General features: G+C 40.6%; 2 protein-coding genes across 2 annotated transcripts; both read right to left on the reverse strand.

Annotated features, from left to right (window-relative positions):
* Window positions 1-7,698: 7,698 nt before the first annotated feature.
* Window positions 7,699-10,814, reverse strand: LOC147331371 (uncharacterized). The gene is made up of 7 exons (XM_086293653.1): window positions 10,642-10,814; window positions 10,083-10,370; window positions 9,684-9,992; window positions 9,151-9,246; window positions 8,739-8,813; window positions 8,453-8,508; window positions 7,699-8,044 (listed from the first exon to the last, which is right to left on the reverse strand). Exons 1-7 carry the CDS (start codon window positions 10,763-10,765, stop codon window positions 7,745-7,747), a joined length of 1,248 nt encoding a protein of 415 aa, XP_086149779.1. The 5' UTR covers window positions 10,766-10,814; the 3' UTR covers window positions 7,699-7,744.
* Window positions 10,815-22,410: 11,596 nt separating this feature from the next.
* On the reverse strand, window positions 22,411-23,490 carry LOC147331372 (lachesin-like). Its single transcript, XM_086293655.1, has 2 exons — window positions 23,196-23,490; window positions 22,411-22,778 (listed from the first exon to the last, which is right to left on the reverse strand). Exons 1-2 carry the CDS (start codon window positions 23,473-23,475, stop codon window positions 22,411-22,413), a joined length of 648 nt encoding a protein of 215 aa, XP_086149781.1. The 5' UTR covers window positions 23,476-23,490.
* Between the last annotated feature and the right edge of the window lie 1,209 nt (window positions 23,491-24,699).

The following is a 24,699-nucleotide window of genomic DNA, read 5'->3' on the forward strand; positions in this document are numbered from 1 at the left end:
ACACGGGGACCTGAGCTGCTGTCTGTAGTAACGGTGGTGGTGAGAGTGGAGTAGGTAGTGGAGTTAATGACTTCACAGGGGAACGAACTAGAGGTAGTGACGGTTGTGGTGCTGGTGGTTGAGTGGGTGACTGTGCTAAAGGAGACTGAACTGAGGGGGACACTGGAGACTGAACTGAGGGGGACACTGGAGACTGAACTGAGGGGGACACTGGAGACTGAACTGAGGGGGACACTGGAGACTGAACTGAGGGTGGCTGCGAGGGAGCTAACTGAGCTGAGGGTGGCTGCGAGGGAGCTAACTGAGCTGAGGGTGGCTGCGAGGGAGCTAACTGAGCTGAGGGTGGCTGCGAGGGAGCTAACTGAGCTGAGGGTGGCTGCGAGGGAGCTAACTGAGCTGAGGGTGGCTGCGAGGGAGCTAACTGAGCTGAGGGTGGCTGCGAGGGAGCTAACTGAGCTGAGAAGGGCTGCGAGGGAGCTAACTGAGCTGTGAAGGGCTGCGAGGGAACTGACCGAGCTGGAAGCAGCAGCGAGGGAGCCGACGGAGCTTCTGGTAGCACAGCAGGTGAATTAGAAGGCCGAATGTCCGGCTGTGGGGTGGCGCGTCGGCGGCGTGAATGCCGTTTCCTTTTTGATGATGGCTCTGACGGGCCGAGCGGCTCCACATCTGGGCCTTCAGGCAGGTGGGTAGTAGCAGCTGGGGGATGAAGGTGGAGCTCGTTGCGGATTAAATCCTGTTCGAGTGGGTGGAGCGCACTGAGTAGCCAGGGAAGACCAGAGATTAAACGCTGTAGTTTGGTTTCCACAGCACGGCGAAATTCCTTCCCCTCACGTTCGAGCCACAGATGCAGGAGTCTTTCCACGGAGTAGATAATGTCCAGACGCAGTTCTTCTGGTGGGTTGAGTGCTGCTGGGTCCATATCTGGTGACGTCGCACTGTCAGGAATCGCCGTGCGGCAGGCAGGAGTAGGACCCAAAATGCAGGACTCACAGGCACGAGGGAATGAACTCAAAACTCAGCTTTATTCGCTGGCAGAACAAATATACAAACTAAACTAAACTGGGAAACCAAACTAAGAACTCACAGAGAGACACAGGGAGATCCACACACGGCATGAGGGGCGACGTCACACTGAACAGAGGGAGACGCAGACAGAAATACACAGAGGGTTAACGAGGGAAGTGGGAACACACGGGGAACACAGGTGACACTGATAATCATAACGAGACAGGGCGGGGTGAACTGAACACTGACGGGAGAGGTGAAACAGGAAGTACAGGAGGAGAGAGAGCACGAGTAGAACCCCAACGTAACAGGCAGGGGAGACATGGAATAAACACGAAAGGGGACGAGGGCTCATAAATACATAGAGGGTACACAGGGGGAAGAGAGAGCACGGGGAGAACTTAGACATAATGGGCAGGGGAAGCATGGAATAAAATACAAACATACAAGGAAACTAAGAACGCTGGGCCAACATGGCCCAGGACCATGACAGTGACATGCTGCTCCAATATTAGAAAATAAACCCTCCTAAAACAGTTTGTAGAACAGTCTGAGACCTGAACCTTCTCATTATTTAAAACGCTGGCAGTGTTTATTATGAACATGCACCAGTTTAAAAGTAGATTCATACTATTGTTTAAACTTTGGTCATATATCTAATGCAATATTAGTCTTTAGGCCTCAAAAACAACCAACAGTTGACTCTGTGCCAGCTGATGAGGTTGTGCAGTGAACTGTTGATTTGGTTGGTTACTCCAAAACTAAACGACCAGAATGGTATTCAAGAGCATACATGTTTACATGTATGTGAAAAAAGTCACAAAAACATATAACAGATCCACTTTAGCTGGTAAACCTGATGAAATGTTTGTAATAGAGATTTCTGAGAGCTGAAGACCGGGGCTGTGTTCCAGAAAGCAGCTTCAACAAATTGTAAGTGTAAATTTAAACTTGAGGAAGTCAAAAGATGGTAACTCTGAGTTTCAGTTTTTAGTTCCAGAAAGGATGATCCGAATTCTTTCAGCGAGCTCTGACTGATTACACTAAGCGAAAGGTTTTCATTATATTGGAACTGTTTATTGTTCTTTTTAGCTACTAAAGAATAGTTAAACACCACATGTACTGCTACTATCACTACTACTACTTCTTCTTAACAACATCCACACATTTCTTACCAGGTTCCAATAACATGTTCTTAATGACAGGACATAAGTTTGATCTTTGATAAAATACATTTGTAGTACCCACGACCTGCCTGTTCAAGATGTTTAATGACCACCTTGAGATTTTTATTTTTTTTTCATGTTACAGAGAAAATCAGCCTGTATTTTCTGACACATCCTTCTGTGAGCTTGCTAAGGTTGTTCTGCTGGGAATAAATGTATCAATATAATCATATTTTTTTATTTGTTTTTGGTTATCTGCAGCTGAATTGAACCCATGATGCTGCATATGCAGCCACTTCAAAGAAGGCCTCATAACCTGCAGAGCAAAGAGAAATGTGATGTACAGTTATTGAATTTGTGTGTCTGAGAACTTCAGTTGGTTGTAGACGTCCTTCTTATACAGATAGGACTTGTAGAGTTCAGACACTGAAATATAGTAAACATATATATGCATATACAGGATCTTTAGTGATCCTGTCATCAGAGAGACGACGAGTCGCAGGAACTTCATCGTGTTGGTTTTGGAAGTCTGCAGTTAGTTTCCTTCGGTCACTTTGTCTCTTCAGTCTGTCGCTCGCCAGTGTTGTTTCGTAAATTTCTCTCAATTGTTCTTAATTTTCTTTTGAACGCAACTCTTTTCTCATCATACTTTGTGTAACCCCTATAGACATGGTTACTAGTATTTTCTTGTTTTTACCTGGTATTATTATTTCCGACACCCCTTGAACACACTTTGATTTTCCGTAGTTCAGTGAATGCAACAAAAGCACGTTGCTGCATTAAGCTAGGCAAAACGGAGCAAGACACCGAGAGCAAATAACAAGCTACACAGTGAGTCTTTTGGTATAAAATAAGTGTTATAAAGTATTTTCAACAGTCTCTAACTTAAAGTTATGTACTTTTCAGAGGCCTTTATGTGTTTTACTCTCGACCAAAACCAGGCAGAGCGTGTATTTGTTTCTTGGGAATTCCGGTGAGTTACTAGAGATGATAAGTTAGCAGGAAAACTTATGCTAATTTTACATGTGGTAAACACTGCAACAGTGCGAATTCCGTATTGTCTAAAAAAAAGCTAAAACCAGTCGGAGTACTTGAATCGTGTGTGAAATGGAATGTCGTATTTTATTTTATTGTCTATTTGATTGGGCATCTTCACAAATGCGCAAAACTAATGCAGGATGCACTTTTCTTTTAGCCATAAATGTTGTCCAGTGCCTTTCCTGCACTTTGTCATTTCAGTTATAGGTTAATACATGTAAATAAGTTATTTAAAACTAGTTACGTTACAAACATTTCATGATGTGATTACATATGCCTTAAAAAGGGGTATATAAATACAATTGATTGTAATGCTGTAAAGCAATACAAATGGAATTCATAGAGACAGAACAATGTTAAAACAACAGTGTACTTGATTTTGAAAACTTTATGAGATCTCATTTTATTTAGAAAAACTGTTAAGAACTATTCTGTTTATTGCTCTGTACTGTATGTGCAGACTGGTTTTTTGTGATCCTGGATCTGAAGTGGTTCTGGATATGGATGGCGAGCCAGACCCTGTGAAAACTCTTGGCGAATCCAAAAGCAGTGTGGCCAGCTGTTCTGGATGCAGGAGTAGAGCTACAGTCTGAATTACTTCGAATCGCAGGATTTCAGATAAGCAAGAGCAAAAACTGCTTACTTCATACGGATTGTTTCTCTGGGAAACTATTGAACTCCCAATATCCTGCTCATCAGGAGTCAGGTCTAAAGAGACTACTTATTTTATTTTATTTTGTTGTTATTTTCAAAAGAGCGCTCTTCTCTGTTGATCTTCTGTTAATTTTCTATGCTGTTTACATTGGATTATTGCACCACTGTAACATTGTAATAAATCTGCCGGCTGTTCAACACTCAATTCTCTCAAATTTATTTTACTCCTCTCGAATCTAGTCTATAAGTTTAACCCTACTATACTAAGCAGGTGTTACAGTTGCATGACATAGATGAATATGAGTAGTCATGCATTCAGATTTTATGAATGCACAGCGACATACTAACATAACACATAACAACAAAACAGATTTTTCTTCATGATCCATTGCTCCTTTTCCCCCAGTCAGTAAGAGTAAATAAAGATGTCAACTCAATAACAGTTTAATAACAGCTTAGCTGACTTGTTGTAGCACGATTTGTTTGAAGTGACTTGAAACAGTAACAACACCATCACATACAAACAGGGAGCCACAGCAGGAATGACCCTGTCATGAATTTGTGGTTCAAAAGCAAAAAACCAAATGACATTCATCTTAAAAAATCTATTATGTAAAGCAGAGGTGTCAAAAAGAAATATGAAGAAGCATACGCTCACTTAATCCCACCCTGTCCAACTAAAATCAATCAATCAATCAATCAATCAATCAATCTATCTATCTATCTATCTATCTATCTATCTATCTATCTATCTATCTATCTATCTATCTATCTATCTATCTATCTATCTATCTATCTATCTATCTATTAGGGGTGCAACAATACTTGTATCGATATTGAACCGTTCGATACAGTGCTTTCGGTTCGGTACGCATATGTATCGAACAATGCAATTTTTTTTATTTATTTTATCAACTTTTCTTCTGACAATGCTGTCTGTGTTGAGCGCTCAGTGGATCTGCGTTCGACTACTTCGCCTAGGCTGCACTGTCAAGTGCAGATCCACTGAGCGCAGCGCAAACTAGCAAGACAGACCATCATCTCACGACCCAACCAGAAACCGTCGATTACTGCGGAAGTGCGTGCACTTCTGAGGACCCGAGACTCTGCCTTCAAAGCGGGAGATAAGGTGGCGCTTAGAAGAGCTAGGGCCGAACTTTCTCGGGCCATCAGAGAGGCGAAGCGTGTATACGTCCAGAGAATCCACAACCACTTCAAGGACAGCGGCGACACACGGTGCATGTGGCAGGGCTTACAAGTCATCACTAACTACAGGATGACATCACCTGCCTGTGACGGTGACGGCTCCCTCCCAGATGCGCTGAACAGCTTCTACGCTCGGTTCGACAGGCAGAACGACGTGGCGGCGAGGAAGTCCACCTCTCCTCCGAACGACCAGGTAAAGCTGCTGGACCAGACAACATCCCAGGCAGAGTGCTCAGAGAATGTGCTGAACAGCTGGCAGATGTTCTCACCGACATCTTCAACATCTCTCTGAGCAGTGCTGTCGTTCGCACGTGCTTCAAGGCCACCACCATCGTCCCCGTGCCCAAGAAGTCTTCTGTGTCCTGTCTCAACGACTACCGTCCTGTTGCACTTACACCCACCATCATAAAGTGCTTCGAGCGGCTCGTCATGAGACACATCAAGACCCTGCTGCCCCCCTCACTGGACCCACTGCAATTTGCGTACCGCCATAACCGCTCAATGGACGACGCCATCTCTACTGCACTCCATCTTGCCCTCACACACTTGGAAAAGAAGGATACACATGTTCGAATGCTGTACATAGATTTCAGCTCAGCATTCAACACGATCATCCCCCAACAACTGATCGGAAAGCTGAGCCTGTTGGGCCTGAACACCTCCCTCTGCAACTGGATCCTGGACTTTCTGACCGGAAGGCCTCAGTCAGTACGGATCGGGAACTGCACCTCCAGCACCACCACACTGAGCACTGGGGCCCCACAAGGCTGTGTGCTCAGTCCTCTGCTGTTCACACTGCTGACTCATGACTGTGTAGCAACACACAGTTCGAATTACATCATTAAGTTTGCTGATGACACGGCCGTGGTGGGTCTCATTAGCAAGAACGACGAGTCAGCGTACAGAGAGGAAGTGCAGAGACTAACGGACTGGTGTAAAGACAACAATCTGTCTCTGAATGTTGACAAGACAAAAGAGATGGTTGTTGACTTTAGGAAGACACGAGGCGACCACTCACCGCTGAGCATCAACGGCTCCTCTGTGAAGATCGTCGACAGCAACAAATTCCTGGGTGTCCACCTGGAGAAGGACCTCAGCTGGTCGCTCAACACCAGCTCCCTGCACAAGAAAGCCCAACAGCGTCTCTTCTTTCTGAGAAGACTGAGAAAGGCCCGGCTTCCACCACCGATCCTGACCACCTTCTATAGAGGAACTATTGAGAGCATCCTGAGTGGCTGTATCAATGTCTGGTTTGGGAACTGTGCCGCAAGACCCTACAGCGGATAGTGGGAACAGTAGAGAAGATCATCGGGGTCTCTCTCCCCTCTATTGAGGACATCTACACTACATGCTGTATTCGCAAAGCCACCAGCATTGTGGCTGATCGGACACACCCCTCTCACACACTCTTCACACTCCTACCATCTGTGTTGGGTCCGTCTAGCACAGGCCCACCGCTGGAACGAGACAATTAAAAAACACAGCAAAAGCATTGAACACCAAGTAGGCAAAGTTCTTCTTGTTACTCATGCATGAGGGAGACCTGCCTGGAGCCAAGTGTCGTTCCACCACTTGACCTCCGTCAGACTCTCAGCCAGGTTCCCCATAGCACTCCTTTTATTGTGGTTACATGAATATGCATAGGGTCATTAACATATAACATCTTACATAGGTATACATGTGAACAAAGAATACTGTGTGTGTGTGTGTGTGTGTGTGTGTGTGTGGGGGGGGTCAGAGTGTGACCCCATAAACAACTTCCCTTAACCTGCTGGTCTGGAAAATCCAACAGTTCATCTATATGTAAAAGGCACTTAGACTCAACTACGTTAATCCTACCATAAAACAATAAAACAAGGTACGACCTCTTCCCATGCTCCCAGGATGTAGGTGTGCATTCCAGTGTGGAATACACACCAAGCCTTTGCAGCCTGCTAAAGATCACACATCCTATCACTACACAATTGATTATACACCTCTAAGCATATATGGTTAAATATTTCTAAGCATAAATTACAATCAACAATACAAAACCTAAAAATCTGGAAAAAGGTACCGAAGCATTCGGGCACACACATCCAGACTGTGCAACAGCTTTTTTCCACAAGCCATCCGTCTCCTCAACAAAAAGGGACTGGACTGATAAACACACACACACACACACACACACACACACACACACACACACACACACACACACACACACACACACACACACACTCATACACAAATACACACACACAACATTATCACTCAGCTTAACTACCTCAAGCATTGAGTCTAGACTGACTAATCAAAATAATAATTAAAAAGTCATGAACATTTTTTTGTATCAAAAAAATATCGAACCGTGACACCAAAGTATCGAACCGAACCATGAATTTTGTGTATTGTTGCACCCCTACTATCTATCTATCTATCTATAGCAGTCAGTCAAAACCTCTCTCTCCTCGTGGTTATACGCGGTTTTTGCAGCTACATAGTTTTACAGTTTGTTTTACTAACTCTTCATTCTGAACCAAATTTTCAACATCCTAAGACAAGTTGCTGAACCCCTGAGTCATATTTAACGTTATTTAATCATAACATCACATTAACACATTTTCACTAAAACTAATTCTACAAGTTGGATGTATAATGCTGAAATCATCTAGAAATTCCTGACAGAGCTGATCTTATTTTCGTATTTGCTCTAGCTCATTGACTGCTGAGTAGAGATTCTCCTCTGCTGGTCTGGATGCTTGAGTGATGGTTGAGTTATCTGGACGTTTTCTGAAATCCACAGTAGAATATTCACAGGCAGACGTGCTGGGATTCACTTCCTCACCACCAGCTTCCCGAGAGTGGCTCTGAAAGTTGATGGTAGAGTAATGTACTGAGGTGACATCTGTGTGCATGCCGGCAGTGACATAAATCGAATCCACTGCATTTCCTGGCGTCTGGAGGCGCTCCTGGATTTCCTCATAGGCAGAGTCCTGCAATTGAATGCGATGAAAAATTAAGTTAAAAAACAACACATAGCATCCGAAAAATTAACAATATACATGCAAATTATACTCAGAATATATATATATATATATTAAAAATTATTATGTCATTTAGCAAATTCAAACTGTAGTTTAAATATTTTCTGAAATTATTCTCAAAGAAGTTCAGTTGTGATGTGTTGAGTTGCTGTTATTAATTTAATTGTCATTCAGATGTATTAAAGCATTTTTTTCTTTCTTGCAATAATGTGAAAAACATTTGAAGCTTTATAAGAGACGCCTGACTAGAACACTTTTGTAAGCCGACATCTGCGTGTGTGCAGCTCTGTTCAATTATCCATGATTGCTGGGTCAGACTCTGTGCACCAGTTATATTAAAGACATTTTCACACTAACCTCTTTGACGTGCTGCAGCGATGCACTAATTCCTTTGTTTTTTGTACATGAAACTCCTGGCAGAAACAAGTAAGAAAAATTAGGGAACAAGCAAAATCACATGTTGAGTATTTTCTAGTAATTTGGTTTTGTTCAGTGTGATTTAAATAGAAATTTTCAAACTATTATTAACTTGAAATTTTAGCAGTAGACATTACAAATAGAGAAGTACATGGGTGTGTTTATGTGGGTAAAAATAGCCTGTATATAGTTGTGTTTCATGATGTGCAATAATGCATGTTCTCACGTTTGTAAATAAGGAAGAAACCGATCAGAAACACAGCCACGCCAATGATCACAGCAGTGGTAATCCCAAAGATGACTGCAACACAAAACCAGAATAAACATTTCCATCATAAACGTCTCAAACTGTCTTTGTTGAACAATTGAAAGAAAATAGTATAAAAACAATGTGAATGTTTTATACGTGTGACCATCTTGAAACTTCCCCATTTCTTATGAACAGCAGAATTTTCAGGGTGTATCACACATCTCACAACGACTCGCAGCAGAGCCTTTGGTTCATGTTACATATGATAGAATTCATAAATTAAATGTAAAACACGCACATGTATCATAACTTTATGTCCTGAGGAAATAAATGAGTTTTACAGATGTTAAAAGGTAAAACTAAACAACGTGGACATCTTCAGACTTACCATCTGTCTCCAGCTCTACTGTCACACCATGACTCTCAGCAGTTGTGGTGGTTGTTGTAGTTAAAGGGGTAGCGGATGAAGGTGGTGCTGGTTGTACTGAAAGCAAAAAATAAAAAATATCTGTTGAAGTTTGCAAATTAAAAGTGTTTTTTCTTGTGTTTGTTATTTTGATTTCTTCTTGTGTTGTGATCTCTGGTGGGATGGTTTTGTTAATAAATTGACACTCTTGCTTAAATGTCACAGCTTTTTAAAAATTCATCTTGGTAATTTTTTAAAACGTTGTGCTTTGTTGCTGAGAGTAAAAAACAGTTATTATTATTATTTTCCTATCTTAAAGCTCAAACAGCTTCCTGTCATATAAAACTTTTGTATGTTACTATGTTTGTGTAAGTATGCAGTTTAAGGGTTCATACAGTTTATTTCTAGTTATTATGAATAATGTATAATAAAATAGGTAAAAAAAACATATGTCTGTCTTGTGCTTAATGACCACGGGTCAGATGACAGCCACAGAATAAAACAGCACGTCTCACCTGTCAGGGACAGTCTGTTGAAGAACTTGTTGCTGCGTTGTTGTTTTGTTTCCGCTCCACACCAGTACGTCCCGCTGTCTGCTGATGTTACTTCTCTCACTGTTATCGTGATGTTTTTCTCTTTTATGTTATCAGTCATGAAAAACCTGTTGTTCATACCAGGCTGGCTGGTGTTTATGAGAGCTTGACATATGGATGGATCTTCTCCCTTACAGATGAACTTTGTTGTTGAGGAGACAGTCTGGTCGTATTTACACCAGTAAGTGAAGTTCTGTCCAACAACTGGGCTTCTTTTGAAATTTTTAATCTCTAAAGAAAGAATTTGCCAGCAGACAGTATTTTAGTTGTGCCATTTCCTAAAATTTAGACCTCGGGGGCTGAACATGTGAATTTACTCACCTTCGACTTTCAATTTTACTTTTGTTAGTGCGACATGATGATTGTTCTCAGTGAACTTTACTCCACACCAGTAGGCACCCTTGTCCTCACTGGACACATTACTGATGGAGACACTGTATGTGTTTGTGTGAAAGGATATTCTGTCTGATAAAATGTTGTTACAGACAGAAGATTTCTCTTTGCAGAAAAACCACAACTCAGTTTTATTTTCAGGATGATCGCATCTGATGGTGGTTTTAGCTGTTTTGTATGCAGTTTGATTGAATTGCTTTGGACAGCCATTTTCTTCTGCAAAGAAAACAACAAAGAAAAACGTAAACAATTCTAACAAAATGGTTGTAGGAAATGAGTAAGTAAGTAAATAAAATGTCTCTAAAAAAATAAATAGTGCATTAATAATAAGTGTAATTTCTTGAATTGGCAGATAAAATTTTTACTATTGGAAGCTTTTTTGTTTGTCTTTTTCATTGTTGATGGTTCTTATAAAAATATTGTTTTATACAGTAAAAACAAACAAACAACAAATAAAAACACTTGAATTTTAAAGCGAGTCTCTTACCAAGTTTAAATTGCAGTTCTTTTTTGTCATCATTCTTTTTGGGGTCCTTGTTCTCATCTTGTTTGAGGATTACTCTGAGAGTCTTTTTTTCAGTTTTTGAGCTACGATCAGCTACATGGACCATTTGACATTTTCCAGGTGTTTTTTGACAGTTGCAGGTGAATTCGGTCCATTCTGATGTGAATCTCTTCGTTTCTGACTCACAATCTAAAGACAAACACTCACATCATGTCAGTCATTGTAAGATAATCACAGGGGTTGATGCAATCATCTTAAAGACATCATCATCATCAATCATCTTTTTTAATATAAATGTAACAAAAAAAATCCAGAATATAAATACTAAACGTTTCTTCTATTTCTGGTCATATGAGTTGCGTGAGTTCTGGGCCGTGCACTGTTACGCGAGTTGATCACACCCAAAGTATCTTTCTTTATTTAGAATTATTGACCCTACATTGGCAATCAAGACAAGCAGTGACACAAAGCTGTTTAACAGCTTAAAGTAACAATTTGGTTACTTTGGTTTGTTACTATAATTTAAAAGAACTGAAAATAGCTTCTAAATTATAGTAATAAACTTAGTGCATTTAAATCCAGAACAGAAAGCTGCTGCGTGAATTAAAATATTTATCAATATCAAAACTCAATCATTACGAAACTGGAGAATCTGATTGATTATACTCGAGTATTTCATCAGTTTCTGCTGCAGTCTTGTGGTGTTTAAAGCTCTGAGAGTAAAGACTAAAGATAAAAACAGAGTCGAAGCAGAAGAGGCTTGGCCTGCAGGCAAATTCCACAGAAGGAGGATCGTATATTAATGGTAATTGTTCGAGGCAATGATGCAAAAGAGATTAAAAATGCATAACATAACAATTTACAACATAGTTATTATTATTGCATCATATGTATTCTGATCTCCTCACCTGATATAAGTAGGAGGATGAGCATTAGCAGTAACTTCATCGTGTTGGTTTGGGTTTGAAGGCTTATTTATCTGCAGTTAGTTTGTCTCTCCGGTCTGTTGGTCAAAATTTAGTCTTCTGACTTTCTGTCTGTACTTCCCCTTTGCACTTTCTAAGCATACACTCCTCCTCTTATACATTACATCTTTTAGCACCAAACAGGAAATAAGTGGTCTGTGAAACAGAACCACTCTTGACATGCAATAGTTTTCCAATAGTTAGACACAATTTGCAAATATTATTGAATCTTTTTGCAAAACTCTAACCACTCTCCCACAGTGAAGCATATTTTCCCCAATGATTTACATGTGGTGAATAATTCTAAAGACAGAAGGCAGAAGTAAGGCAGGAGCACAAAAAGCCCCTCTTCTTTGGAACCAGCTCCCAGTTTGGATTTGCAAGACAGTTTTATGACCCAGGTTATAATTTTGTGCATTTCTTTCACTGCTCCACACCTCAGGGTGGTGGTGTTCATTTGTTCTTCTGTGTTATCAGTAGTGGTTTTTGATACGGGCGACACGGGCGGTTGCCCGGGGCGGCATCGTGGCGGGGGGCGGCATCATGGTCATCGGCAAAATAAAAAATTGCTCGTACTTATGCTGCTCCAACATCAGCCAGCGCATATTGGGAATGGCATAGGCACCGATCGGTTTTCTGTCGCCCATTTGCTGGGAGTAAGGGCGCCCTCCGTTTGTGAGGCTTGCTGCACAGAGAGGAGAGGGCGGGGCGGCGGGGGCAGCATCTAATAACCAACTTGCAAAATAAAACAAAAATAAAAACAAACCAACAAACACGAAAACACCAGACATCATGATACAGACTTATAATTTGCACCGATGTTTTCTCGAAATTCTATACACGAAAAGTGAGCGCAAGAGCCCTCGGTGCGCGTGCTCGCTGCTGAAGTCACAGTAAACTTTATTGTCATCTCTGCTACATACAATCCAGTATATAGAGAGACGAGACGACGAGGCTCCAGTTACAGCAGTGCAAGTAAACAAACAATAAATATAAGAAGCGTAAGAAAATAAATATACTCTTTAGGACTCGGGGTAAAGGCATCAATAACAATTTAAAATTTATAATTTACAGTTTGATGATTTAAAGTCTCACACAGGGGAGGGGGGGCGGCTGCTTCCAAATAGAGCAAATTTCATTTATAATGATGTAAATCCAAGCCCATTATGTATTCATGATTTGAATCCTGGGTTGTGTGAACTCCCAGAAATACACCTTAGACAAAGTGAATCTGTGAACTAAGCTGTAGGTGTCATGGATCGCTGTGTGGCAAGCAGGAGGAGGACCCAAATGCATAACTCACAGACACGGGGATGAACTCGAGAAACACAGCTTTAATGCTAGCACGGCAGAACACAGGAAATACAAAACTAAACTGGGGAAAAGTAAACTAACACTCGCAGGTAGACACAGGAAGATCCACACAACATGAGGGAGAACGCGACGCCGAACAGAGGGAGACGCAGACAGAAATACACAGAGGGTTAACGAGGAAAGTGGGAACACACGGGGAACACAGCTGACACAGATAACCATAACGAGACAGGGCGGGGTGAACATAACACTGACGGGAGACAGGCAGAGTCAAACAGGAAGTACAGAGGTTCAAACAGGAGGAGAGAGAGCACGGGGAAAAACACAGACATAACGGGCTGAGGAAGACATGGAATAAAACACGAGGGCTCACAGTTACACAGGGGCACACAGGAGGTAACCAAATAAGGAACATCTTAACAGAAGAACCTAGGAACCAAGGCATGACTAGGGGATGAAATACAAAACATACAAAAACCGAGAATACCGGGCCCACATGGCCCGGGTCCATGACAGTAGGTCTATTAGGTTATGTTGTGGTGAAACTGGAGTTGGGGGACTTGTGTTCATACTGGAGTGCGAAATTAAAACCAATGGAAGATGGACAAGACACGTTCAAAGTCATCAGGTGCTCAGTTTAGAAAAAAGAGAAAAGAAGAGGAGGAGAAACGAGCAAAAGATGCAAGCAGATGTGTCAATGGATAATGGCAGCTCATCCTGAAACAATCAGAATCAGAATACTTTAATATTAATCCCTAAATAATGTGCGTTACAGTTGCGCCAAGAAGAAATGGTAAATATAGCAACAGTAACAGACTAAACTCCAAACATTATGATTTTAATATTAATTAGTCCTTGTCAATTGTTGATTTGTCCTGTTCTCATTCTATGATGTATTATGATGGCTGTTTGGTAGCCGTTTGCATACAATGCATACACATATGTACTTCATGTGTGTGTGTGGTTCCGACAACAGTTTTATGTTAATGTACAATCCAGGGAGCCAAACAGGCTAGGACCGCCACTGTGTGTTATGATTGCTTAAGCTCCAGCTGGCTGCTGACCATTTGTTAGAAACCGAAGAAGTTCATGAAGTCATTACTAGTTAACGTTAAAGGGATGGTTGGCTCAAAAGAGCTCTGACTTTTTGTCAGCCTGGCTACAGAGCTGAAGAGAAACCTGGGGTGGTTCTTATTTTCTTCAATCAGTGATGAATAGTAAGATGTTCTGGCTTTGCGGAGGGCTTTCTTATAAAGCAGCAAACTATTTCTCCAGGCTAAATGATGATCCTCTAAATTTGTGACACGCCATTTCCTCTCCAGATTACGATCATCTGCTTTAGGGTACGTGTTTCAGAATTATACCACGGAGTCAGGTACTTCTGATTAGAGACCTTAGTTTTCACAGGAGCTACAGTATCCAGAGTCGTACGTAGTGAGGAGGTGAAATTATTAACAAGATAATCGACCTCTGTTGGAGTAGCGTTCAGATAGCTGCTCTGCTCTGTGTTGGTACAGGGCATTGAAGATGATAACAGTGGGTGGATTATATTCTTAAACTTACTTACAGCGCTTTCAGAAAGACATCTACTGTGATAAAGTCTACTCTCCACCGCTGTGTAATCAATTATTGTAAATGTAAATGTTATCAGGAAATGATCAGACAGGAGAGGGTTTTCAGGAAACACTGTTAAATGTTCAGTTTCTATGCCATATGTTAAAACAAGATCTAGAGTGTGATTAAAGTGGTGGGTGGGTTCTTTTACATTTTGAGAGAAACCAATTGAGTCTAATAACAGATTAAAGGCCATGTTGAGGCTGTCATTTTTAGCATCTACATGGATGTTAAAATCACCCACAATAATTATTTTATCTGAGCTCAGAACTAAATCAGATATAAAGTCTGAGACATCAGACAGAAACTCTGTGTAAGGCCCAGGTGGACGATAGATGATAACAAGTAAGACTGGTTTCTGAGGCTAAGCTTTCAGGCTTTCAAGTGAATTAAAAGTCTGTCTTGGTCTTTCATTAATTAATAGGCTGGTGTGAAAAATTGCTGCCACACCGCCCCCTCGGCCTGTGCTTCGAGGTTTCTGGTAGTTAGAATGACTCGGGGGTGTTGATTCATTTAAACTAACATAATCATCCTGCTGCAACCAGGTTTCTGTAAGGCAGAGTAAATCGATTTGTTGATCAATTATTAAGTCATGTACTAACAGAGACTTGGAGGAGAGAGACCTAATATTTAATAATCCACATTTAACTGTTTTTTTATTCTTTGGTTCAGATGTGGATACTGTATTGTTCTTTCTTTGTAATTGTTTATGTTTAAGTTGTTTGTTGCTGGTTTTTAGTTTGTTTTTTGTCTTTTTGGAAGCTGACACAGTCTCTATGGAGATGGGTTTTTGGGTGGGTAGCAGGAGGAGAGAAGCTGCAGAGAGGCGTGTAAGACTGCAACTCTGCTTCCTGGTCCCAACTCTGGATAGTCATATTTTGGGGGGTTTAATAAATTTGTCCATTTTTCTAGAAATGAGAGCTGCTCCATCCAAAGTGGGATGGATGCGGTCTCTCCTAACAAGACCAGGTTCCCTCCAGAAGGTTTGCCAATTATCTATGAAGCCCACATCGTTTCTGGGACACCACTCAGACAGCCAGCAATTTAAGAAGAATATCCGTCTAACATGTCACTCCTGGTCTGATTGGGGAGGGGACCAGAGAAAACTACAGAGTCCAACATTGTTTTGGCAAAGTTGCACACCGATTCAATATTGATTTTAGTGACCTCCGATTGGCGTAACCGGGTGTCATTACTGCCGACGTGAATTTTGATTTTAATGAATTTACGTTTACCCTTAGCCAGCAGTTTTAAATTTCCTTCAATGTCGCCTGCTCTGGCCCCTGGAAGACAATTGACTATGGTTGCTGGTGTCTCTAGCTTCACATGTCTGAGAACAGAATCACCAATTACCAGAGTTTGACCCCCGGCGGGTGTGTCGCCGAGTGGGGAAAAACGGTTAGACACATGAACGGGTTGGTGGTGTACCTGGGGCTTCTGTTTAGGACTATGCTTCCTCCTCACCGTCACCCACCCTCTTTCCCCAGCTGCTTGGCGTCTGCCGGGGAACAGCTAGCGGGGCCTATGCTATCTTCGGCTGCACCAGCTACAGGGGCCTGGCTAGCTATGGGTGAATGAAGAGTGCGAAGCCGAGTCTCCAATTCAGTAATCCTGGCCTCCAGAGCTGCAAATATGCTACATTTGTTACAGATATCATTATTGCTAAAGGAGGCCGAGGAGTAACTAAACATCTGACACAATGAGCAGGAAAGTGCAGAAAGGACAGGTGAAGTAGCCATGGTGCTAACGAGTTGGCTACGAGCTAGGCTAAGCTAGCAAAACAGTAAAGAGTGAGTGAATACTTTGGCTATAAATTAGGTAGTGAGTACACAGAAAGTGTGCTTCGGATGAAGCACGTGAAGATTATACTATGAAAAAGAATGTATTTAAAAGTTGTTAATTAAATTGCTAAGCAAATAAGCTACTCAGAAACACCACTGTGTTTGAGCAGGAACAGGAAGTGATACTCTACCGCAGAGCGAGCAAACACCAAGTGACAGCGCCACCAAGAGTTATTAATCTCTGTTTCTCTTCCACAGCATGTCTTTATCCTGTTTTCCTTCTCTCACCCCAACTGGTCATAGCAGATGGCCCCGCCCCTCCCTGAGCCTGGTTCTGCTGGAGGTTTCTTCCTGTTAACTCATTCACTGCCATTGACGTCTATAGACATCAATTAAGTTTTTCAATGGGAGGGGCCAGAATACAACCTTGGGCAGCTTGTCAGTGAATTTTATTTTTTCATATATTTGTAAATAAATTGTTTTGATAAAACATAACCTTTCTCAGTGTTATTTCTGTTTTATAGAAGTGAAAAACTATTTTATATGTTAGAGGTGTCACAAAGCAAGAAATATTAGTGTCAAAGGCACTTTTCTGCTTGAAATGTATTTTTCACAAAAAGCTCGTTTTCTCCCTTTTTTTGGTCAAAACAGGCATTTTTGGTGGAACCCACCTCTCTTCTACAGCTGATTACTAAAGAATGGAAAATGGTAGAAACAAGCTTTTTTTTTGGATGAAAGAAGAGAGTCTGTTCTTCATTTTGGTAGGTTCAGCGTTTATATGATCATAACACACAGTTTTCTGTGGCTCTTCAAAAATGAGTAAAAATGCTCAAAAACCCTGGCAGTGGGGAGTTGCCTGATTTGAAAATGGCTGGCAGTGAATGAGTTAAAAGGGAGTTTTTCCTTCCCACTGTCGCCAAAGTGCTTGCTCATAGGGGGTCACATGATTGTTGGGTTTTTCTCTGTATCTTATAATTGTACAATAATAGAAGGACTATTGTACAATACAATATTGTATCTACTGTGCAATATAAAGTGCCTTGTGGTGACTGCTGCTGTGATTTGTGTTCCTGGTAGACTAATGCTTAAAATAAAACTTCCTTCACTGTCCCCACTTCCTAAACACAATACAAACAAACTTTGTAACTTAAGAGGTAATGTATTATTATTTGCGTTGAACATAATTAATAATGTCTGTAATTTCACCAAATCTTCTAATTTCAGCAATTTCAATTTTATAAACAGTTCATTTGTATGATCTCTGTATTTAACATTATGAACCATTCGTACCGCTTTCTTCTGAAACAAGTATAAAGGTTTTATATTACTTATATATGTATTCCCCCACACTTCAACACAATAATTGAGATTGGGGGAAATTAGTGAGAAATATAAAATACGCATTGCCTTATAATCTAGTATCTCTGACATTACTCGAAATATAAATATTTTTAACCATCTTTTTTCTAACATGTTCAATATGACATTTCCATCTTAATTCATCATCCAATATTACCACCCCCCAAAATGAAGTTCAGTAACTCTGGTGACAGCATAATTACTGAATGGGTTTCAGCTGCCCTGCACAGATCTTAAATGCTGATCAGTGGTAATGGCAGGAAGCTACGAGTTTTTCTAATTACTGTGGAACATGGCAACAGCAGTGGTGACAATACACAGGCACGTGAACTACATGATGTATTCCTGTTTTTTCTTTTTAAAGCAACTTCACATTTAGGCTACATAAGAAAGTAGGATGTGACATTAAACCCAGCACAATACACAGAAGCAAAGAAAAAGGAAAACACAACATGAAATGTAAATATGAACAATGGCTTTCATGACCATTTAAAACATGCATTATTATAAAATATTTTTTGTAGCAAATCTCGGCCTCTGTGACACAAACGTACACTTAGATGATGATTGTATATGAATGTTAGACAGAAAACGCTTTGAGTATTCAGAAAGAGTAGGTGCTATATAAGAACCAGACCATTTATCATTACCATTTAACTGCCCACTCCAGATACTGTCCCTCCCTCTGTCCACCTGCACAGTTCTGCAGGTTGAACATAAGCTGCTGAAATTCCTGGCCTCGGGCAAAGTATTCAGGCCAAGCAACTTTTCCTTGAGCTTGGGACTTACTCTAAGTTTTCCTTAAGTAGGTCCAACACACAGTCTCCTGCCAAACAACAATTCAAAGTAAGAAAGATTCAGTGGAGGCCCATTAATCCTGGTGGATGAACTTATAAATCGTGGACTTTAAAGCCTAATTTCGGTGCTCCTGGAGGTGGTACACACTAGTCCGAATAATTTGTACAGCTCTTTAAAATGCGAGGTCGGATTTAAGTTAAGACTGAATGAGCGACAGGTCAATGAACACCAGAGGGAGGAGAGCAGGGATGTTGGAGTTAAGGAGTTAGCCAAGGTGTGTAAGGCTTTTGAGCGGGGTTTTTCTGCAGAGCACTGGAGCGTTATCAGGAGCAAGAAATCCTTCCATGGCGAGTATCGCTTTGCCATCATCTTTGCTTATATTCAGCAGCAGTTAACCAGCTGGCACATTATAAACTGCCCAGATTTGTTTGTAATTACATGTTAATCTATGGATATTAATGAGTACAACATTTGTTTACATTAAATAACCTCAAAAATGACTAAGTGGCAGAGCTGTCCTTATGTCTATTATTGCTCAGGCTCATTGACTGCTGAGTGGTGTTTCTGCTCTGTTGGTCTGGATGGTTGAGAGACAGTTGGTTGGTTGGAAATTTGCTTAATTTAAGATTGTAATATATATTTACAGGCAGAGGAGCCGGGTTTCAGTGCTCACTACCAGAGCAGCTTTGAAAGTTGATGCTAGCATAATGTGGTGAGGCAGCAACACCTGTGGGAATGCTGGGAGTGACACAAATTGAGTTTGCTGCATCTTCTGGCTGCTGGAGGCGCTCCTGTATCTCCTTGGACACACAGTCCTTCAACAAGAGAACGAAAAATGTTGTTGAAATAGTTGATTCATAATCCTAATAATAAATGCTATTCAGACAAATTGGACTTAAAACTGCAAATAAGGTAAAACATTTTTACCTAAAACTTTTACTACTGAATTTCTAGCTCAACAACACATAATAACCATCACACACATTATTGCTGTCACACAATTACAATTTGACAGAGATTAATGAACATTCTCACGTTTGAAGATAAGGATTGAAACTCCCAGAAGCACCAGCACAGTTATACACTTCATTACAGTAATGAGCAGCTCGAAGACACCTGCAAAATAAACAAAAGGGTGTAAACTTTAGACACCGATGGAAAAATGTCTGTTCCAGCTGGCATCATGTTTCAAACTATGTGAAGATGAGTCTGAAATCACTTTAAGATTCTTAACGGGACTAAATATAGTTTTTAATTGTCTTTAGAGAGTTACTGATTCAAACTCAGCATTTACTTTTATAATATGTTCACATGTTGAAACAAAATAAAATAAAAATGTCAACATCTTTTCCGCAACCAATCACCAAAACAGTCTTACTGAGTCTAGCTAATCTCATAAATCAACTGTCTTATTGCATTTGCTCTAATTTCAGGTGACACTTTATAATGTTTAAAATTCAAAAACTCGATGCAGTAGCTGGCACTGTTGTCTCACAGCAGGACTGGACCATCTTTCTGTGTGGACTTTGCATGACCTCTTTTTGCATCTGCACCAGTTCTTTCTGTGCTAACCTGCTGAGGTGGACTAAACAATGGACTGATCCCTGGTAGATTCCCAAGTGTTAATTAACAACACAGACATTAAAGTCATTGTAATTGTAATGTTCTGGAACTTAAAACTCAGTTTTCTATGTGAGATTGAATCAGCTCAGTTTAGAGTTCAACTAAGTTCATATTCACTTTGTTAAACATATTTTTGGGCAATACAGTGGTCCTTCACTATAAAGCGGTTCACTTTTTGAGGCCTCGCTGTTTTGCGGATTTTCTTGTGCAATTTTGCATGGGTTGTTGTTGTTGTTTTTTTACAACACGTTGTGTTCTGCATCTCCTCCGTGCTGTGTCTCCTGTTCAGTACAAAATGCGTTCAGCTTGTCAAATTTACATAATCTTCCATCGCTAGCAGTGTGACTCTGAAGTACAGTGCTGTATGTTTGTAAGTTTTCTCCCCAACAAACACAACAATGTCGATGAAACTTTTCGCACCGTTTTGTCTGCTGAAAGCAGAGGAAGATGATAACTATCAGACAAAAAGTCTGACTTCTGGACGTGCTAAAGGAAAGTAGAAATTACCGTATTTTTCAGACCATTAGGCGCACCGGATTATAAGGCACATTAAGCGAAACAAAACAGTCAGATAAGTCAAACTTTACTCAACTCATTCTTCTTGCTTCCTCTACATCTGTACCATTGATTCATTAATGCTGAATTCTCTGGCAGCTGCTCTGTTCCCATGTTCTGGACCTGAACACAGGGTTTGATCTTTGGTTTCGTTCTATAATACTGGACTTATTTTTCTACTAAGGTTTGAACTTTGAGAGTTTAAACAAGACAGAAAAGTGTGAAAATGTTCACGCCTGTCATAGAAAAGTGTATAAAGTGTGTCGTGAGGGGTTTTACAGCCTTAAAACATCTATATTAATTGTAAAAAATGAAGTTGGCTACTTTCTGGATTTAACCTGTCCTGGGTTATTTTTAGAACTCCCGCGATAAACGAGGAACCGCTGTACAGCCCTTTGATGCTCAATCAAAACAACATTTTTAGGAATCGAGCTGTAATTAATCTAAATTCAGCTCACGCTCCATGCCATTCACTGGTGGTAAGGTACCATGAGGCTCATGTGTGACCTGCACTGTGGTCACACATGTGCCCAGTCCCAGTACTTGTGTGTGATTTGGGGCATATCTGGGCCTAAGTGGAGCAGTCTACATCTAGAGTGTGGGTATATGCCTTCCTAAATGCAGGGATGCCTAAACAAAGGAGAGATTATGGCCATTTTAAATAAATGTACCAGACCACCTTGAACTTTTCAGCAACGATATTTAATTGAAGGACTAAAATGTGCAGCCAATGGTATACGCTGCTGCATTTCATTGTGACATAGTCCAGTGTGGGCTTCTCTGACTACAGACTACCTCTGCTGGACATACTCTTACATCAGACCCACAGGACCATGTCTGCTGGCTTAGAGGCTTCAAAGTGGTCACACCCTTTGTGGACAAACACAGATTCTTACCAGAGCTCACGTGAGGAACAACAGCTGACTGTGTGAAAGTTGGTGATGCTGTTGATGGCTCTGTAAAAAAAAGTGAGAATTATAATTAAATGTATTTGTCCAACAAAAGATTAAGACATACATCAAATATACATCAGGTAGCAAAAGTAACACTGACCCATCATAGATATAATTTAGATAAATACACCAGTTGAATTTGGTGAAACCCTTAGAGCAGCATTGTGGTCCTCGCTCCATACCATTCACTGGTGGTAATGCACCAAGAGACACATGTGTGACCTGCACTGTGGGTCCCAGCACTTGTGTGTAATTTGGGCCATATCTGGGCCCGAGTAGGGCAGTCTACACCTAGAGTGTGGGCATATGCTCTCCTAAATCTAGGCATGCCTAAACCCTTAAATAAATATAGCAGACCACTTTGCAGCAGCAGTATCTGACTGGAGGACTAAAATGTCAGCCTGTGGTATAGGCTGCTACATTTCATGACCACGTGCCCAGTGTGGGTTTCTCTGACTACAGACTTCCTCTGCTGGACATATGTCTCCCCAAAGTGCTCTCACACACATGACCATGTTAGAGACTTCAAAGTCATCACTCCCTTTGTGGACAAACACAGATTCTTACCAGAGCTCTCGTGAGGAACAACAGCTGACTGTGTGAAAGTTGGTGATGCTCTTGATGGCTCTATAAACAAACAGTGAGAATTATATTTAACTGTATTTGTCCAACAAAAGATTAAGACATACATCAAACATGCATCAGGTAGCAAAAGTAACACTGGTCCTTCACAGAAACACACCAGAATGTTTTGACTCTTAGATCCTGAAAAAATGTTTCCTGGACTTTTTAATTGGTTTGATATATGGACTTAAATATATGATACATGATTAATAATAAACCTACAGCACCTTCAACCTCCAGTTTTATTTGTCTGACTGAAACTCTGTAGCTTCCATCCTTTGATCCCACTCCACACCAGTAGACACCAGCGTCCTGTGAGGAAACATCCCTGATGGACACGTTGAAGCCTCTGTTGGTGTTTGTGAGTCTGAATTTCCCGTTTAACCTCTGACCTTTTGTTGACAAAATATCGTTACAGGTGAAATTCTCCCCTCTGCAGAAAAACTGGACCCCGTACTTGAAATAAACATCTGGATGACACTTGATGTTAGCTGCTCTGGTCACAGTTTGAGTAAATGGCTGCTGGCAGTTTTCTGTATAAAAATAAAGACAAAACCCCCCAAACAAGGACAATAAAGTATTTGAATGTCATTCATTATATCACAACATGTAACTTGTACTTTGTCACACACTACTTTAACATTTTTAACTTCCTCGTGTGCTGACAAAGGTGTGAAACAGATGAAGACACGAGCAAACTGTGAAATTTCCTTTCAAAAGTCTGAGATGTAAAGTAACTTCTGAGATTAAAAAACAAACAAAGTAATGTAAACATGCGTTTAACCTGTAATCTGTAATAAATCTTTACATTTCCAAACTATGATTTATGTTGTGTGATAGAAACAAACTATATAATACCAAAATACAGGTGAGGAAATCTGATTTTAGTTATTAATTTCTTGTGTTGTACTAATAACATCAACAACAACAATAATAATCACATTTCTTACCAGATTTCAATTCCTTTTTGACAGGAGATCTGTTTGAGCCTTGATCAAATTCACATCTGTACGTCCCAAAGTCTGCTTGTTTAAGATCTCTGATGCCCACCATGAGAGTTTTATGTTTTGTATCATGGTACAGAGAAAATCTGCCTTTATTGTCCCAAACATCCTTCAGAGAGCTTCGTAAGCTTGTTCTATTGGGAAAAACTACATTGACGTGGTCATATTTTTTATTTGCTTCAGGATATTTGCAGATGAATTGAACCCATCCTTGTTTGCATGCCATCAAAACATCTTCATCATCACCATCGGCACCACAACCTGCAGATCAAAGAGAAATGTTAGTATCCTGTTATGTCCTGTTATTGAATTTTCTGTGTTTAGTAGGTAGGACCCCTTCTCATACAGTTAACACTATAGATAATCAGACATCTGTGTCACATATGTATATGTAGTGTTGCTTAGTGTGAGATATCTGTAAGTATGTGTTAGTAATGTTTTTACCTGTCGTCAGTGAGAGGATGAGTAGTAGCAGTAAGTTCATTATGTTGGTTTCAGATCTGCAGTTAGCTTCCTTTTGTCACGCTGGCTCTTCTGTTGGTCGCTTAAATTTCTGTCACATAATACCTAAAGTTTCCTCACACTAACTTTTCTGTTTAATGTTATTTTGTCATAGGTTACAATCTTTTCATTGGCAGTAAAGATGAGGTAAGTGTTGCGTGGGACAAAGGAAATGATCAGACAGCACGACAGAAATAGCTTCATACTTTTCGTTTTTACTGCACCATCACGTCAAGGTTAGGCTATGAAGAATATTTCACAAAAGCAAAGCAACGTTTATTTGTATGTGACCACATGATGTCGAATGACACTGATTCCAGAAAATTTGAACACTGTCTGAACTGGAGATGAAAGAAAATATTTTAGTCTCTTAAACCTCGACTGAAAACACCTCGAAGACAACACGTCGAATGATGGGAAAGCGACATGTTTCCCACCACATTCATTCACAACGTCAGGTAGTTTGCTGAACTCTAAAATCGTTTTAGAATATTTATAGTAGTAATGTAAATGTGAATCACTAACCAAGCCAATTTAATCAAATCTTTAGTTTCACGTCACAAAATCTGTCGTTTTCATCCTGTAAACCAGATGTTTAAGGCCCAGTTTCATCTGTAAATTGATGTAATCTGTAAACCCTGTAAGCTCAAATGAGCCTGCATCATTTCTGCAGAAGCAGAGCCAGGAACAGGAACTGTTCTAACCCTGAGAGAGGTTGGTGTTGGCAATGCAGCAAAAATAACGATGAGTTAACTTCCAACTAAAAACCTGTGGGATCAAGAAGTGGCACAAATAAACTGCTGCATGACCACAGACATGCAGAAAAACACTTATCTTGAAAGCAGGAAGTGATGCTAACTACATCACTGTGATACACGGACCTGTTAACTTGTCACTGACAGTAAGATGTCAAAGAATGGCCTGGTAAAAGTTAATTGAGTGGTTGAGT

The sequence above is a fragment of the Aulonocara sp. 'chitande type north' Nkhata Bay genome, linkage group LG5 (assembly GCF_057382095.1).
Source record: "Aulonocara sp. 'chitande type north' Nkhata Bay isolate Kocher_YH1m ecotype deep benthic linkage group LG5, A_spYH_male_GT1.1, whole genome shotgun sequence".
NCBI lineage: Eukaryota > Metazoa > Chordata > Actinopteri > Cichliformes > Cichlidae > Aulonocara > Aulonocara sp. 'chitande type north' Nkhata Bay.

Bases quoted from the DNA above. Each gene is read 5' to 3' on its own strand.
- LOC147331371 (XM_086293653.1), bottom strand. From the start codon at position 10,765: ATGGTCCATGTAGCTGATCGTAGCTCAAAAACTGAAAAAAAGACTCTC. The intron at 10,371-10,641 runs GTAAGAGACTCG...TTTTCTTTGCAG, and splicing joins AGAACTGCAATTTAAACTTG to AAGAAAATGGCTGTCCAAAG. The intron at 9,247-9,683 runs GTGAGACGTGCT...TTTTGCTTTCAG, and splicing joins CAACAGACTGTCCCTGACAG to TACAACCAGCACCACCTTCA.
- LOC147331372 (XM_086293655.1), bottom strand. From the start codon at position 23,475: ATGGCATGCAAACAAGGATGGGTTCAATTCATCTGCAAATATCCTGAA. The intron at 22,779-23,195 runs GTAAGAAATGTG...ATTTTTATACAG, and splicing joins CAAAAAGGAATTGAAATCTG to AAAACTGCCAGCAGCCATTT.